Below are 18,306 nucleotides of genomic sequence, written 5' to 3' on the forward strand. Positions count from 1 at the left end.
TTCTGTGCCCATCCTCTGGATTAATTCCTCTAGTCACATCAGTCTGATGAGGTAGGGGCCTTATTCATTTTAGAGGTGAGGAAATGGAGACCCAGAGAGGTCATGTTACTTGTCAGAGCTACACAGCTAAGAAGGAGGACCAGAATTTGAATCCAGGCTTCATGGCCAGATGGTGAGAATCCTGTATAACCCACACTGAAGTAGTTAGCTAAGTGATTCAATGTCCCTTGTCTAACTGTCCATGAAAAAGAAAAGATCCTAGAATTTGATATCAGGGATATTTCCTCTCCTAAAGAATGACATTTATCCCTCTTATGTAATTTCCCTATTTGTCTGGATTGAAATTTGTCCAAGGCAGGGCTTGTTCTGCTAGTCTCTGTATTTGCCCAAATGCTGGGTGTTTAATAGGGACCAGAAAGGAATCTAATTTCCCTCTCTATGGGAAAATGAGATCACAGCTTCTGCATCCTACCTTGTGGCGGTTTTCACATTCAGAGTCTGGGTGGGTTTGTAAGGCCGGCCACAGCTGGGGCTTGGGTCCAAGCTGGGTGACTTTGTAATGGGAGGGGCATTGATCCGGGAGCTCAGATCGCCACTCAGAAAATTCTTTGCATAAGAGGCGAGGTTTGGCACACTGACCACTCGGTTGGGCACTTCCTCCATCATCTTTTTCTGCTTGTAGTAAAGAAAAAGCCTGTTAGTACCACCCAAAAGAGGCATTATAAAAGTAAATAAGGCCTACCCAACCAAACAGAAGACAATTTTATTTATATACTTGTTTTTTTTTTTAAAGCATCTTTTCCTCTGAACTCTGTTTTAAAAAACACACAGGTTCATAATCTTGTATAAAACTTCCAGGGATAGATGTGTTTTGTAATTGAAAATCTTTTAAGATTTTAGAAGGCCATATAACACCCCCAGAAGGGGCTGGACCCAACTTGTCCTCAAAAACATTCCTGCAGTGAAACATTTTATCACCCTCAGAAGGATATATGAAAATTATAAATGAGCTCACATCAGTTCACCTTAGGTTTATTGTCCTGTGAACTATAAAAAAAAAATAGTAATTTTAGGATTTTGTGATATCTGCTAAGAGATTTGGATGTCAATATTTTCATTGCAGAAAAATCCCAAAAATATGTAAGGGAAAAACAAAGTGGAAGATTCCTGCTCTTATCTCTCACCTTCCTGTCACCAGGTATAGCCATTATTAATAGTGATATGTTTATTTGTAGGAAATTTGGAAACACATAACTTATTTAATTAAAAATACACACAAATCTAGTTAGATATGAATATTGTTTGTTAATAATTTGGGCTATTTTCTGTCAGTCTCATTTTCAATGAATATTCCTCTGGATGTATGCCAGCCCATATATAAATAAGCTGCAGTTAGCCTAGGAATAATGAAACCAGCATAACTGTGTAATGTATTGAAACCAGTAGAACCAATTTACCTTCATGGAAGGGGTCAAATATCCTGGGTGAGGATTGAAGGAGAAGGACCTATTCCGATGGGACACTGCACTGGGGAACGCTGCATAGTGAAATCTTCTCTCCTCCTGAAAAAAGAAAACAAACAAACAAATCTGAGTCTAAATGAGTCTAACCACATAGCACTGGGTTTGACTTGAGGAAGATGGCTGTGTGAAGGTAAAATACAGAGAGAAGGCAGGTCCAGGAGAGGTCCACTGAAGCTTTAAGGAAGCACCTTTACTCCTGTGGCCTTTGTGTCCCCGGCCCCTCTTGCAAAGGGCAAGTTTCTTTGGAATGTCTTAGGAAAGATACAGATACTCATTAAAACCACAAAGATATCACCTCACACCAGTAAGGATCACCATCATCCAAAAGACAACAATAAATGTTGGTGAGGTTGTGGAGAAAGGGGAACCCTCCTACACTGCTGGTGGGAATGTAAATTAGTTCAACCATTGTGGAAAGCAGTATGGAGGTTCCTCAAAATCTAAAAATAGAAATACCATTTGACCCAGGAATTCCACTCCTACGATTTACCCTAAAAATGCAGCAGCCCAGTTTGAAAAAGGCATATGCACCCCTATGCTTTTGGCAGCACTATTTACAATAGCCAAGAAATGGAAGCAACCTAAGTGTCCATCAGTAGATGAATGGATAAAGAAGATGTGGTACATATACACAATGGAATACTACTCAGCCATAAGAAGAAAACAAATCCTACCATTTGCAACAACATGGATGGAGCTAGAGGGTATTATGCTCAGTGAAATAAGACAGGCAGAGAAAGATACGTATCAAATGATTTCACTCATATGTGGAGTATAAGAACAAAGAAAAAAACCAAAGGAACAAAACAGCAGTAGACTCACAAAACCCAAGAATGGGCTCACAGTTACCAAAGGGAAAGAGACTGGGGAGGATGGGTGGGTAGGGAGGGATAAGGGGAAAAAACAGGGGCGTTACTATTACCAGCCAATGTATGGGGGGGCACAAGGAGGGCTGTACAACACAGAAGACAAGTAGTGATTTTATGGCATCTTGCTACCCTAATGGACAGTGACTGTAATGGAGTATGTGGGGGGGACTTGGTGATGGGGGGAGTCTAGTAAACAATGTTCCTCATGTAATTGTAGATTAATGATACCAAAAAAAAAAAAAGATAGAGATACTCTTGGAGAAGGGTCTACTGCAGAAAGCTGGAAAGGCAAAGAAAGAAACCCTCAAGTACGATCACTATATGGCCAACTTTGTTTATCATCATCCACTTCTTTTCTTTCCTGCTGTATTATTTTTAAAGCAAATACCCGTCACTGAAAAACACTGATACATATCTCTAAGAGATAAGGACTTTTTATTAAAAAAAAAAAGCCCACACTACCTTTGTCACACTTAGCAAATGAGCAATTCCTCATTAGTATCTAATTGTCAGTAAGTGGTTAAATTTTCTGGATTGCCTCATTAATGTCCTGACACAAAACAGTGTAGTTGGGGTACGGGGGGGGATGGGAGTAAGAGACAGAGGTGTGTATTTGTGGGAGGATGTTAGGCTGTATAACCCACAGTAAGATCATGAATTTTACTCTGAGAAAGATGGGAAGCCACGGGGGGAGCTGGACAGAGCTGTGCTATGATCCGACTTACATTTTCATACCATCACTCTGGTTGATGTGAGGTCGGCATAGCAAGATGAAGCTCAAGTGAGTGGGGAAACCAATGGCTTCTCCACTGCACAGGTGAGAGGAGATGGGGCTTGGACTAAAGTGGGTGAGGCAGAGACAATGGGAGCTGGCTAGTCTTCTGATGTGGCTGACTAGTTCTCCCACCATGGGCCATGCTGACAGGAATGAATCTATCACCCATTGTCCCCAGAACTGAATGTAAGCCACTGGGAGCTGCCCTAGCAGGTTCAGCTGGGGTGAAATATACCAAACCTTTCAACCAAACCGTGGAGCATGTAGAGGCTGGGGGTAGAGCCTAAAGCAATGGTTCAAGTATTAGGAGATAGGAATATGGGTGTGTGGGCTGCATGGCTGGGCAGGAGCAGATGGAGGGAGAGGCATTTTAAAGAAATGGTCAGTAGGCCTTGATGGCTGTTGCATACAGAAGAAAACTTTTTAAGAGGCCCAGGGGGTGTCTTTGTTAACTGGAAAACGTTGTCCTTTTCATATAAGGAAAATCAATAAAGACTGGGCTTGATAGATTCTACTAAAATTCAAACAGAAGGCAAGCCATTCTAGATTTTTCCAAATTCTAGAGGTTAAAAAACTAAACCAATATTAATACTGGCAGATAACTGTGGGACTTGAGGGACTTTCCTGTCTTCTATTTTCCTGTACTTTTTTTTTTAGTATGTATTTTTTTATATGATAGAAAAAACAGCCAAGGATCATTTATAAGGTGGTTTCATGGTTATCAGGATTAAAATTTTAAGTACCCAGAGAATGCCAGGAGCAAAGTGAATGCCCCGGGGGTGGGGGGAGTGTGACGTACCCATGCAGGGCCCGCTGATGGCCCTGATGACCTCACCGTGAGCTGCCTGATGATCTCCTCTCTCTCCTTCAAGCGGGTCTGCAGACGGCCGATGAGCTGAATGTCCTCCGGCTTGGATGCCCCCTTCCCTGGCTTCTCTCCAGAATCTTTCAGTCTGTTTTAAGCAGGCATGCAGTTAGCCCCGTAATTGCAGAAATTACTGCACTTACCCAACAACAAGCAGGAAGAAAGGGTGGCCAGGGTGGGGATGCTGCTGTGCGCTTAGCCTGGCCAACCACTTTGTGTTCACACAAGGGGAAACCATGGCTTGCCCAGGGCTACCCAGTGAGTTGACTGCAAAGCTCATGGTGGAGCCCAGGACCCTAACGCCTATTCTGACCTTTGTCAGTTCTCCTGAAGCTCTGGGGCCCAGGAACCAAAGGCCTGTGTGTGTGCACAGAGATGCTGTCCTCAGTGAGGCGTCAAGAAGCAGGGATGTCTCTGGACGAATCCCCCAGCAGAAAAATGCTCCCACTTCTGCCCACCAGCAGCAGGTGCAGCTCATGACAACGTGGCTCTGGCTCCATCTGCTGGTTCTCAGCAGAGTTGCGGGGCAGCTGGTACCCCTAGCGCTTTCAGCAGGAAGCTGGAGAGAAGACTCCAGAAGGTGCGGGGGGAGGGAGCGTTAGGGCTGCAGATGACCTGTTGACTGCAGTTGATGAGAGGCCAGGGCATTGGGTTGAGGTGACCTGGGCACTGATCCCAGCTCTAGTATGTTCTAGCTATGTGACCTTGGGCATAGAGAGCACTTCACCTGTGACCCTCAGTTCTGTATTCCTTCAAGTGGACCTGACACGGTGGTTGTGAGGATTCAGTGAGATAACGGGCACCTGTCATGTGGTAACTTCCCATTAGATAGCAAAACTTTCCACTCGATTTTGGATGGTTTATCTTATTTGGAGACAGTGGAGAACAGGTTTTAAGCATGCAGCTAAGGGTCAGAGAGGTGACATTTAAATCCACTTGGTGCTGCTTGACCTTGTGCAAGTGGCTTCACCTGTTTGAACGTGGAATACTCTGATCACCTCCCAAATTGCCTCTCTGCTGCTAACCTCAACCCCCAGCTCTTCTCCCCTCAGCAGCCAGGAGTGACCCTGTTAAAACACAAATCAGACCATGACACTCCTGTTCACAGCCTTGTAATGGCTTCCCAGTGTACTCTGAACAATCCAAACTCCTTCCTGTTTAATGTAGGGCCTCCTTCACCCCTCTCAGCTATACCACAGCCTCAATCCTACCACTCACCATCTCACTCATTCCGCTTAAGTTACACAAGCCTGGCTGTTCAGTCATGTGAAACAGACACCAGGGCCTGTGCACTTGCTGTTCTGTCTACTTAGAATGCTCTTCCTCCAGATACCTCTCATTTCCTCACTTCCTTGTGCTTAAATGTCACTTCCCTAGAGAAGCCTTCCTTGTCCACCCTTGCCACTCTCTAGACACTTATCCCATTTTACTTATAGCATGTTCACTATCTAATATGATTTTTCTGCTTCTTTCTTGTTGGACTCCCCACCTGGAATTTGTGAGCTCTGTGAGAGGGCAGTCTTTGTTTTGTTCCCTGCTATATAATTCCAGAGCTTAAAACAGTGAAGAGCATTCATTAGACCCTTCATAAATATCTGTTGAATGAGTAAATGAATGCATGCATACATGCATGCAAGACCCTAGGTTTCTTTATCTGTCCATGGGAGTAACAGTTTCCACCTAGAAGTATTGTGAAGATTAGAGATGACACATGTTAAATAGGGCAAATGCCCATTAAAAAGTAGCCCTGAGCCCTCTGATTTCTTCCTAGTGTGAGCCCACAAAGTGGTGCCCATTCCTCACAGATTCCCAGTGCCCTTCGCCAAAAGGGAATGCAGCCTCATGAAATGATGGATGACCAGCCATCCCAACTTTCCTGGGACTGAGGTACTTCTTGGAACCCAAGACTTCTAGTTTTAAAACTGGGAAAGTTCTGGGGACCCTGGGATGAGTCAATCATTCTAACAAAATAGTATATCTACTAGTCCCTCTCAACCTGGGGCCCAAAGCTTCACTTACTCAGTTTCCAAGGCAGTCAGCCGGGCCTGGAGCTGGGCTTGAGCACTGCTGAAATCCGCCACCATGGTCTGCATCTCCTTCCGGTGTTCCTGGCGTAGTGTCTCCACCTCCTGGGCCTGCTGGGCTTGCTGATCTGCCTCCAGCAGCCTGCAGGTAGATGGAAGCATAACTGGGCTTGCCCAGGCTCTAGGGACGGGACCTCTTGGGCACTGGGGTTTGCTCCATCCTCTGCTGGGTGGCTGGGTTTGGGAGAACATGGGTGGGGCATGTCTGTGACTCTGAGGTCAGGACACCTTGTCAGGGAGACCTGAGGTCACTGATTGACGGGGTCCAGAATAAACCCGCTGTGGGACCTCTTCTCAGCACCTCCACCCCAGCATTACACGAAGGAACCTGAGCATGAAGGGCAGCCCTCTGGGGCAGGGGTGGGGACAGCTCTGGGAGGAGTCCCAGGAAACACTCCTTTCCCTTAGGGCAGTTGGGAGGCCTGGAGGCTGAGATTCTCTATCTAATTCCTGAATGTTGGGACTCTGAGACCTGGGAGATCACCAGTCTACAGTGGAAAGGCAGGGTGGGAGAGGGGTTAGGAGAGCATCACAGCCAGGGGGCCTGCACCCATCCCTGGCCTCCTCCATCACTTCCAGGCTATGTGATCTTGGGCTGCACCGTGCTCAGTTTCTTCACCTGTTAGGTGGACGTGATAATAGTGGCTACCTTTTAGGGTTATTACAAGGATAAATCATGTTAATACATGTCCAGAACATCCCTGGTACAAAGTGTATGTTCAACCACCAGCTATCATTTTCCTTAACCTAAAGGTGGGGTGCTAAGGGATCCACAGATGAGCCTCAGGGGTCTGTCACCCACAGAAAGTACGTGCATATTTTTGTGGGATTATATCCTTTCAGGAGAAAGATCATTGCTTTCCTCACCTGGAGAAGGCTGTAGCTTGAAATGGTTAGGAGTCCCTACTGAACAGGCACTGGGACATTCCATCACTGAGATGAAATGGACAATCCCTTTCATCAAAGATACAAACTACCCACACTCAACTCAAGAGACAAGTAACCCAAAAAGTCGTATAGCTATTAATGAAATTAAATTTGCACTTATAAACTTTCCCACAAATGTCGAAAAAAAAAACCCCTGTGAATTCAGGACTGATAATGAGCTATTCAGGCTGGACTGGGTGATAACAGTTACGGCCACAGTTTAGCCGGTGCCTCCTGCCCGCCTGGGATGGCGCTAGGCTGGCGTGCGTCTCCGTGCACCCTCCAGCAGCCCGCAGGGGTGGCGGTGGCGTCTCCGTGTCACAGATGAGGCCCCGTCTGGGAGAGGTTAGCCCACTCACCCAAACTCACACAGCTAGTTGAGGGCGCACAGCACGGCCGGAGCTCTTGCACCGCACACCTCGCTGAGGCTGGTTTTAAGGATACTTCTGGTATGGTTAGGTCTGATTCCATAAATTCCCCGGTTTGTAGGGAACAGGGGGTGCCTCCTGTTTCAGGGCAGATCCTCTGCAGGTTTGAAATCCAGAACGCCTAGGGCACTGGTAGTTTAAATGGGCTACTAATCTAACGTCAGTGACGAGCTAGCGTATTAGGGAGTCTTTCTTTCGGGGTTTATGGACCCAGACCTAAATATCGGGGCGGGGGACCCAGTTTTAGATCTCAGAGGTCACCGAGGGTTGTTGGAACGGGTGGCGAGTGCAGCCCGGACGCGCGGACCGACCTGCGCTGGTCGCGGAGCTGCAGCGCCTCCTGCCGGTGCTGCTCCACCTCGGCCCGCAGCCGCCGCAGCGCGTCCTTGAGCTGCGCGTTCTCCTCCCAGAGGCCGCATCCCTCGCTGGGACCGTCAGCGCCGCCCTTCGGGGAGCCCGCCTGGCCCGGGCCGACCCCCTCCTGGGGAGAAAGTGCCCCGGGGGGAGGTTTCAGGAGGCGCAAAGGCGGTCAGGGCGCAGAGGCCCCTGCGCGCCGCGCTGGGACTTGTCTCAATTCAGGGACGGATCACCATCGCCCAAAGCAGGGCCCTGGTTCAGGAGCTCCCCACCAGTCTCTTCAAGGGTTTCCGCCTTGAGAGTCGGCCAGATCTGGCCCTTAGAAAGTTCAGTGACGCTGGTGAGCCAAGAATGTAGCTTAAATGGAAACAAGCCAAGCCCTCCGCCTGTTTGATGCTTCCCTGCCATTCTGCCCACCAGGGTCCTCCCCACCCACACTTACTGCCTCCTGGCGCCCTCCCCGCACGCAGGGGAGAAGCCATAAGCTCTCTCTGCCCTGGTACACCAAGCTCCTCTGCGTAGAGGTTATGGTGAAGTACACTGATTTGTTTAAATCAAATTTGACTCAAGCTCGCTGGTTTCCTCCGTGAGCCTGGGAGCTGTTTGAGAAGGCACCAGCAACTCCTCTTCAGCTTTTCGATCATACAGCAAGCACCTGGTAGCTGGGATCCAGAAGGTACCAAACAAATGCTTGCTAAATGGAAGTATGCCTAAATGTCCATGTTTCAGAGGGAAATCAGTGATTTGTGTCCAACATCAAATGGGGTTAAGAGTTAATCAGTGAATTAGCCTCAAACATGCCTGAAGGCGTGTGCATTTGCCCATTCCACATAGGACTGAACAGTGTTTACAGGGAGCATACTTCTTGCCTCCAACCCTGGAGCTCGCACGTGTGACACCACGGGCCTCCTGGCACGCGGCACTTAGATGTACTTAATGTGGAAGAGCCTGGTTAAGGTCCTGTGAGGCCACCCCTAAACCAATGGGGGAATGAAGCTGATAGATGTTTCCCCCTTTGTCCCTGGTTGGGACAGATATGAGAATTATTTCCCAGGGCTCCTCAGACGACCCCAGGATGGAGCACCACTTACCTGCAGCGGTGGCCAAATTGTGGACGCATCCTTGTACTGGGTCCCCCTTCCCCCTTTCACTCCTGCCGCTGGGGCTGTTCCCCCTTGCTGATACCCCCACATTTCTTCTCTGGGTGGGCTTTCATCTGAGGTCTCGGGGCTTCGTCCGGTGAGGTGGAGGTGAGAGCTGGCACACAAGTGGCCCCATGTCTATCTGAGGCCCTTGGGATGCATATCACTGCAGTGTCCAGCACTGGACCCTCTGGTCACCAGCTGTCACAGTCCCACATTACCCTGTCTCCTTCACAATCTCACACTTCCCCTGTCCCCTTTCACAGGTAAGGGTGGCTCCCTCCAATCTAGAACACTTAAATGGAACACACTCGGACTTCCCTCTGCTCCACTCTGCTGACGGGGCTGAACTCCTGGGGCTTCATCATTTGTTAGCATTTCTCATTAAACACAAGATCGCCTTCAGGTGCTCAGTGCCAGCAAAATGATGATCCTCATGTCCCTGGGATCCTCAGCAGGGCTGGGACAGAAACTAGTCCTCAGCATCCACAAGCCCTGGTGGAGACCCCACTGTGAGCAGAACATTGTGCTGAGCGCTGGCAGTGGGGTGGGGATGAGACCAAGCTGACATGGCTTGTTTTGAAAACACTCCTAATCTCAGTGAGGAAACAGGAAAGGACAGGAAGTGGTGGGCCCCTCACAGGAGCAGGCAGTGGGTGCCTGTGCCAGCCAAACTGCAGCACCAAGAAGCACTGAGGAACTCAGAGCTTGGTCATAGGTGTGAGGGGAGGCCCGGAGCGGAGGCACATGCTGGGCAGGAGTGGGGGGGGAAGGCAACACATTTAAAGGCCCAGAGGCAGGGCACAGAGCCCGTGTTTAGAGCCAAGGAGGACACGGCTGGAGATGCGAGGTGCAGCCATTGGATGAAGGCTTTTCCAATGCCAGGCAGAGGCGTTTGGACCTTATTCCAATAGCAGTAGGAGCCACTGAAGGCTTTATGCAAATGCGCTTTAGACGAAGAGCTGCAGCTGTAAGCAGTGGGCTGGAGGAGAGACACCCGGGCTGTTAGGAGGTCACTGTGCTCCCCAGCTCAGCAGGATCTGTGGACGTGCAAGGAAGGGACTAACGGGCAAGTCTGACCAGGAAGTTCAAGGAGGGCCAGCCTTGAGCTCCAGTAACAAAGGCAGCCCCCACTCAGGGGAACTGGGAGGACCAGACTGGGAGTCTGTCTCAGGAGGTGTTCTGAGAAATTCTCAGCAGATGTGAAGTGAGTGACCCACCCAGACTGGCTGTCTTAAGGGCCTGTCTGGCACCAGCACCTTGAAATGTTACCTTATCTAAACAAAAAATAACATGTAGCACTTAACAGTTGCTTTTGCCTTTTAAGACGGGAGCCTGCAGGTGTCTCCCAGGACTAGGGAAGGAGAAAGGTTTTCCCCGTTGCAGACGGGGTGCCTGAGCACTGGAGCCCCTCCTTTATGAGTGTCTCACAGCAGGCCTACTGCTGCTCCAAGGGGGGGTGTGGGCAGGGCAGGGGTGCTGACCTCTGCCGTGATGACCTGGTCCTCGCTGTCCCCTGGGCCCTGGCCAGTAGGCTGCCACCTGCCCGCGCTGCCCGGAGCCCTCAGCTCAGCCTGCAGTGCCTCCAAGTCCTTCTGGTGCTCAGAGCAGGCAGCCTGCTGCTCCAGCAGCTCCTGCCTGAGGGAATCTGGAGAAGGAAGAGCAGCAGCAGGTCAGGCACAGTGAAGACGACGTCTGTCCTACAGGAGCGACAGTCTCTGGGGTGGGGCGGGGCGGGCAGCTGCTGGCAGCTTTGGGCCAGGTTCTCCAAACTTACTTTAAGACAACAGAAATGGCTAAGTATATAGAGCACTGAATGCACTAAACCCTCCAAAATGTGTTCACTTAAGCCCTACAACCATTCCACCCAGTATTATTCTCCCATTTTATGAGGGAACTGAGCGTCAGAGAAGCTTAGTTAGTAGCTTGGAGCCACCCAGCTAGCAAGTGGTAGAGTTGGGATTCAAAACTTGAAGTGGTTCTGAGTCATCGTGAACCACCGGCTCAGCCGCTGCTGGTTAGGATGGGTGGTGAGGAAGGCTGCGGCAGCCTGAGCCCAGAGCCGGACCCTGAGGTGACACTTGGCACCGGGTAAAAACATGAAGAGAAGAACAGGGAATGATCAGATGACCCAGGGGCCTCTTGTGGGGGTGTGGGTCTCATGTCGGAAATGCTGACATTTATGTTGGCTCTTAAGGGACAAAACGTTCACGGGCTCCCCTCCCTTTGGAGGTGAGGCCTTAGCTGGGCTGTGGAGGCAGGAGATTGTACGCCCTCCCAACGGGATCAGGAGTAAAGCCAGAAGCACCCTGGGGAACTTTGCAGGGAAGAGCCCAGCCAGGACCTTGGGGTCCTCTGCGGACGGTGGGTGATTTCTGGTGTGTAACGCTTCCCAGCATGAGCAAAAGACACAGAAAACCATCATGTCAAAATGAGTATTTGCTGAGAGGGCAGATACTATTCAATAAGCTATTAATTTTTAAAGAGAAGATAGGTTTCAAGTGCTAGTAAATTTGATGCTTTTCTGTTATGTACTTTTAAGACTCTGTATTTTAGTTAGTGCATATTACTTTTTGAAACACTGTTCCAATAATTCCATAAACCATAAGATACCCAGTACAGGCCTAAATATAGAGCAAGTGCTCAAAAGATAATGTAAAATAAACAAATAATGCTTAGAGTAGAAATTAATGACATTGTAAAAGTATATCAGTTGTAAAAGATTCCCCATAAGCTGCCTTAGCATCTCTGAAAGGTATGCTATATTAAACACATGTAAAGCTCAATAAACTCTGATGATAGTATGTTGAAAATTTTACTTGGTTATCTTTTTTCTCCACTAGAGTTTTAATATAGTGACTTCTATGCTTATTTAAAAAATAAAAATAAATTTTAAAAAATCCTTTATCACAAGTATATGTGCAACAAAACCCTTTAGCAAAGCATGAGCTACAATGGGCTCATTCATTACCCTCCCCTCTTCTTTCATACCTTCCCACCATCCAGCCATTCATCCACCATCTGCCCATCCATCTATCCACCCACCTATCCATCCATCCCCACCCATCTGTCCATCTGCCCATCCACCCACCCACCCACTATTCATCCAGCATGTCTGGGTCCCCACCCTAGTGTTTCAGGTGATCTGGTGGACACTCGCTTTCCTGCCCCTCACACGCTGGCCTATACTGCTGGCCAGGTGTGTCTCACACACGGGAGTGATTGGGACCAGGAGTATCTAATATCACCCTGTTGTGACAGGTGCTCCCACCCACCCAATGCCTCCCACAAAGGCTACGATTCGTTATCATCATTACAGAGTCTGCAAAGCCTTTTCTTCCTGGGGCAGGTGCTGAGAATCCCTAGGGTCTCTCCTGCATCTCGTGTCCAGGAAAAGATGAGCTGCTGCGGGATCAGAGGGGCGGGGAGGAGGCAGCTGCTGTGGGGTGCGGGGATCACCAGGGGTGTCCAGCCCGATCGGAATCTGGGAAGTCTTGCACCTGAGACATGTGGCACAACCTGGGTTTTATCCTGCATAACGCGTCTTCTTTAGACGTTGCTAACTTCAGCATTTCCCACGCGGCTGCCTCCATTCCAGCATAGCTGAGAAAACTGGGGGACTCTCTTTCCTGCTCCCCAAATCACTTCCTCCAGAAAGGTGCACAGCTGACGTGCTGACATGCAGTCAGTAGGACACACTGTCTACTGCAAAGTCAACCAAGCAGCAGGTAGATCTTATTCACTTATGGAGGTAAAGAAAATTCTCTTGCCCAGAATTATCTTAAGAAGAGCCCTGTCTGGGTTTGAAAAAAATATTTAATGCTAGACACGCCAGGTCTTTAATGCTAGCATCAGATAGGGAGAGGCATTTGTCTTGCTCTTAAAAGTGAGAAGGAAGATGAGAGTAAAGGGGAAAATGAGGGAGAGAAATGATCTGCCAAAATGGAAAGAGGCCTCTGGAGTCAGCGATGGGATGTTAGAACATTCAGTAATAATGACTGAATTCAGTGAACTTTTACAAAATGTTTACTGTGTACCAAGCTCTGTTCTAAGCACTTCCTGAATATTTACTCATATGATTCTAACAACAGTCCAGGAAGGTGGAGAGTATTATTATTCCCATTTTATAGATGAGCAACCGAGGCACAGAACAGTTAAGAAATTGCCCAAGGTCACACAGCTAGTGAGTGTTGGAGCCAGGCTTCAAGCCAGGCAGTTTGGCTCTGGAGATTTGACTGCTTCTGGTAACTTCCAGAATGGTTTTTGATATGGAAACTGAAGAGGAGGTGAGTTTCATGCTGGGATAATGTGGAAGCAGAAGAATGGGCAGCAGCTTGCAGGCCTAAGCCCCTCAAATTTGCAGAAATCTTCAGGACAGAAATGAGAAGTTGAAGCAATCCCATGAAACTGTTATGAAGACCCAGAGATCTGGTTTACATTCAATAATAATAATAATAAAGATGATAATAATATAGGTAACCCCCACATTTTGAAATTTCAAAAGTTACATGATTTCATTTTTACAAAAGACATACATTAGTACCTGTTTTTGCTAATGGAAAGATCCAAAAAAGATTTTCACTTTTACAAAAAAAAAGGCAAAATGCTCTTTTTGAGCATGCAGCATATGTGCTGCATGGAGCCTTTACGGAGGCAGCGAGGGCCCCATGCGGCAAGAGTGGCCCCCAAGCTCCCTTCCCAGAAGACACTCAGCATCTCAGCATCAAGGTGCCAGAGCTTTGCACTGTGTCTGAATGATACTTTATCTCCATGTATTTTTTGCATCCACTATCAAAGTCCATTTCAAGGTATCAGAATCCTGAGAGAGGTGACTTTGGGGGTCTAAGAACACTCAAAAAATTTCCATATAAATTAATGGTAATTGGCTCTTCGCTTTATGCCATTTTGTCTTATGAAAGGTTTCATAAGAAAGCCCCATTTTCAGATATTGGGGGAAACCTGTATTATAATCTGCATTCAATGGGCTCATGTTATATATTAGGCACTTTATATTTAATATCTCTTCAAATCCACACAACCTCCTATGAGGTCAGAGAGTTGTAACTCCATTTTATAGAAAAGGAAAATGGCTGAGGGTGACCCCCTGCCAACCCGGCTCATGTCCCACAGCTAGCTGTGGTGGAGCCAGGACAGTCACCCTGGCCCGTGTGCCTCCTGACCGCTGGGCCCCACCTTGCCCAGTCTCCACATGTGGACCCTGCCACGTGGCTAGGCCCTCCAGGTGTGCAGCTGGTTGTATACCTAGCAGCAGAGCCTGCTGGGCCTGCACCCTCTCCAGCTCCCCCTGGAGCTTTTGCTGGGCCTTCTCCTCCAAGGCCTGAAGCTCCAGCTGGTGTGCCTGGTGCTGGATCTGAAGGCTGTGGCTGGATTCCTTCTTCAAGCGCTCCTCTGTGGCCTGTGGGCATAAGTGGAAGAAAGGAGGCATGAAAGTGAGCAGAGAGGGGGAGATCTGTCCCTTCTGCTAAGCTCCTCCTCTGGGCTGGGGTCTACTGAGCACTCATCACACCCCAGTGCAGCGCTTATCAGACTACAGTGAATGCTCCCCCACCTCTCTGGGACGACAGCAATGGCTTGGTCACAGCAGCCATTTTGTACCATGTGAACCTAACCCTTGTCCATAGCTGACTGAACCAGAGTGTACAACTGTTCCAAACTGGGCCAATCACTGGGAATTTGGTGTTAGAAAGTGGAGGGGTGGGGGGAGAGAGAGCAAGAAAGATAGACATCAAACTGGTTGGCTCCAATTTTAACACACTCAGGAGTGAGATGAGCCAGAACCTGCCCCAGAACCAGAGAAGTGGAGGGAGCTGTCTGTGAAGACAGCCCAGGTCTGACATGCAGAGCATAAATGACAGAAGCAGGGAGAACACTGACAGCTTTTTCAATCCCTGGTCTAGTCTGGTCCTGAGAACTGGCTCTCTGCATCTTTGAGGTCATTTATTATTATTTCGTTTATTAATTCTTTCACCCAGTCTTCATTTATTGGAGGCCTATTACATGTTAGACATCCAAAGCAGGTTCTAGGGACAGCTGTATAAGCTCTAATAACAGTCTCCTCACTGCCAAAGCTAACGCAAGTTGCTTTCTGTGGCAGGTATAATGATGGCCCCGGAGACGTCTGTGTCCAAATCCCTGGAAACTGGGACTCTGTCACCTTCGACAATAAAAGGGGCTTTGCAAGTGTGATTCAGTCAAGAGTCCTGAGATGGGAGATTATCCTGAGTCATCTGGGCAGCTCAATGTAATCACAAGGGTCCTCACAGGAGGGAGGTGGCAGGGCCAGGCAGAGGAGGTGTGAGGACAGAAGCAGAGGGAAGGGGTGATGGGAAGATGCCACACTTGGCTTTGAAGACACAGGAAGGTGCCCAAAGCCAAGGAATGCAGGCAGCCTCTAGAGCTGAGAAGGCAGGAAAGCAGATTCTCCCAGAGCCTTTCGAAGGAACACAGCCCCGCCAATACCATGATTTTAGGACTTCTGACCTCCAGACCTGTCAGATGATCAATCTGTGATGTGTTCAGCCACCAGATCTGTGATAATTGTTACAGTAGCAACAGAAAACGTTAAGTCTCTGCTTTGTTTTGCTTTGTTTATTTGCAACGAAGAGTTCCAATCAATACCAGCCCCACCTTTTAGATGAGGAAATTAAGACTAGGAGAAATGAATTCACTTTTCCAAGGTCACACAGAAAAGATTCTAGAATTATCATTCCCTTACCCCCTTTTTAACAGCAGAGGAAACAGGCTCAGAAAGGCGACAAGACCCGACTGGAGGCAGGTGGAGGTGGCGGCAGGATAGTAACCCACAGGCGGTGGGTGTCAGGGCCCAGGCCATTCCAGCTCCCCATGCATGCTGAGAACACTGAGCCAGGGGATTTCACCACATGCACGAGGGGCCTCCTAGGGGAGCCCAGGGCAGCCAAGCAGCCACAGCAGCACCTGGACGCTTGCTCATGCTTTCTGTCTGGGGCTTCCCACACATGGGGAAGTGGTCTCACTCCTCCACAGGGACCTCAGTCAGCCCAGGCTGAATGTACTGAAGACATAAACGTCTCACATTTTTCAAACTCTCCAATATTTCCACTTCTTGAACTTGCTGCAGGCTCAGAGAATTCCAATTGGTGATTGTTTTATCCCAGGGGATATGGGAATGGAGAGGTCTAAGCAAACATTTGCAAAAGATGGTGCCAAACTCTCCTACTCTGGGACCTGGCCCCTCTCTGTCCCGGGACAGCAGAGGATTCAGGGCAGCATCGTCTGCTTCCTCACGCAGAAGCCCTTAGCACCCCACATTTGTATCAAGCCAGACACTCATGCCTGGCATATTGCTCCAGTAAACCTATAAGAGGTTTACTGTGCTCTTTTTGTGGCTGGTTGGGGCCTCCTAAGGAGCCCAGTTCCACCTTGTCTCTCTACAAAGGTTCTGACACCAATTTCAATGTGTGTGTAGGCGGCATGGTTTCCCTGCACCAGCAAGCAATGCTCAGTTGCCAACTGTGTGTCCTACAAGTCAACTTGATTCGGGCTGTCTACCCTGAGATAGCATCAGATCCCCCAGGTGAATGGCCCAGCTGAAGGGACTATCCCCTGCCCCCTTCAGATGCCCATTGCCAGCCCAGGTTTTTACTGGTTTATATCAGTTTCCCATGACCCCCCTCCCTGGGTTCAATTTATCTGTTACAATGGCTCACAGAACTAAGGAAACTCATTTACTCATTAGACTGCTGATTTATTACAAAGGATATTAAAGGATACTAATCAACAGCCAGATGAAGACATACATAAGAAAAGGTCTGGGGGGGTCCCATGTGCAGAAGCTTCCATCCCCATGGAATTGGGATACATCATCCTCCCAGTACATGGATGTTCACCCACTGGGAAGCCCTCCTGACCTTCTCCTTTCAGGCTTTTAGGGAGTCTTGGTTACATAGTTATGATCGATCAAATCATTGGCCAGGGCCAACAGATTCAGCCCCCAGCCTCTCTCCCTTCCCCAGAGATCGGGGGGTGGGGAGTGGGGGACCAGGAGGTCCAACCATCTAGTCACTTGGCTCATCCCCTGGCAACCAGCCCACATCATTAAATGAGGTCCAAAAGTCACCTCATTGACACTTCTGTGACTCTCATCACATAGGAAATTTCAAGGTGTTTTGGGAGCTTTGTGCCAGAAATGGAATGAAGACCAGATACCTATTTGTTACTCTGCATCCTATCACACTCTCCATGCCCCATCCTAGGTAAAGTCCCCTTTCCCTGTGCTCCCCAAATACCTTGGGCAACCATCTCCTCGTCCTAACCCACTGAATTAGAGCAACCTGTTTGCGAGGGTACCTTCCCCCTGGAGGTGGGCCCCACACAGCCGAGGGAGTGTGTTCATCACCTTGGTGTCTCCTGGGACCAGCACAGGGGCTGTTCAGTATCACAGAATCGGCGAGTGAGTGATCAGTGTGGTTCTTTTAAAAACTGAGCTGTGCTATAGGCTAAAGGCTTATGCCCCCCCAAATCCGTATGTTGAAACCCACCCTGCAGTGTAATGGTGTGAGGAGGGGGGCCTTTGGGAGGTGATAGGTCCTGAGGGTGAAGCCCTCATGAGCAGGATTAGTGCCCCCCTAAAAGCGGCCCCAGAGCGCTCCCTTCCCCCTCCTGGCCACCTGCAAGCCAGGAAGCAGCCTCTTTCCGGACGCCACATCTGTTGGTGCCCTGGTCTGGCACTTCTGGCCTCTAGAACTGTGGAAATAACTTGTTGATAAGCCATCCATCGTGGAATTCTGTTTATAGCAGACTGAGTGGACGTGAACAAGCTCTGCTCTAAGTTCTTCACTGGTATTATCTCTGCTGACACTCTCAGGCCCTGAGGCACAAAGCAGCTAGGTGACTGCCTGAGCTCCCCACCACCCGGGAAGTGGCAAACCCAGGACCTGAACCCAGGCACCCCACTCCTATTCCCTATCTTATATAGGGATTGACTCTATGTCTGCTGTTTCTAATTAGAATTGGAACCTGGCTGTTCGGTCTCCTTTTAGAATAATTCCATGCAGACTTGAGCCAGCACTGAAGACCTCATCAATCCGGTTCTAGGGTCTCCAGGGACTAAGAACTGCAGGGTGGCCCTGGTGGGCAGAGCACCCCCCACCACCATGGCCAGGCCTCAGACCCTGCTTCCTCCAAACAACCAGAGCCCTTGGGACTCCTCCCCACCCCAGTGGGCCAGGGGCTTCCTTGTCCCCTGCACGGGACTGAGGTCTGCAGCCTAGAGGGGTAAAGCTCAGGCAAAAGGCCAACATTGCTCAGCAGCTAATAACCTGGGACTTCAGTTGC

At 49.0% G+C, this 18,306-nt stretch overlaps 1 protein-coding gene across 4 annotated transcripts in view; it reads right to left on the minus strand.

The window, feature by feature from the left end:
* FAM184B (family with sequence similarity 184 member B) overlaps window positions 1-18,306 on the minus strand; it is a 130,735-nt gene that overhangs the window by 1,070 nt on the left and 111,359 nt on the right. For 3 of the 4 annotated variants that reach the window (XM_057502122.1, XM_057502123.1, XM_036921046.2), the window contains exons 11-17: window positions 14,233-14,386; window positions 10,455-10,618; window positions 7,783-7,952; window positions 6,052-6,198; window positions 4,003-4,120; window positions 1,458-1,562; window positions 473-675 (exon numbers count right to left, since the gene is read on the minus strand). In XM_057502122.1, the coding sequence (XP_057358105.1) occupies window positions 473-675; window positions 1,458-1,562; window positions 4,003-4,120; window positions 6,052-6,198; window positions 7,783-7,952; window positions 10,455-10,618; window positions 14,233-14,386 (1,061 nt within the window). The remainder of the gene's footprint in view (window positions 1-472; window positions 676-1,457; window positions 1,563-4,002; window positions 4,121-6,051; window positions 6,199-7,782; window positions 7,953-10,454; window positions 10,619-14,232; window positions 14,387-18,306) is intronic. The other variant, XM_036921047.2, reaches the window with a different exon arrangement.

The sequence above is a fragment of the Manis pentadactyla genome, chromosome 5 (assembly GCF_030020395.1).
Source record: "Manis pentadactyla isolate mManPen7 chromosome 5, mManPen7.hap1, whole genome shotgun sequence".
Lineage (NCBI taxonomy): Eukaryota > Metazoa > Chordata > Mammalia > Pholidota > Manidae > Manis > Manis pentadactyla.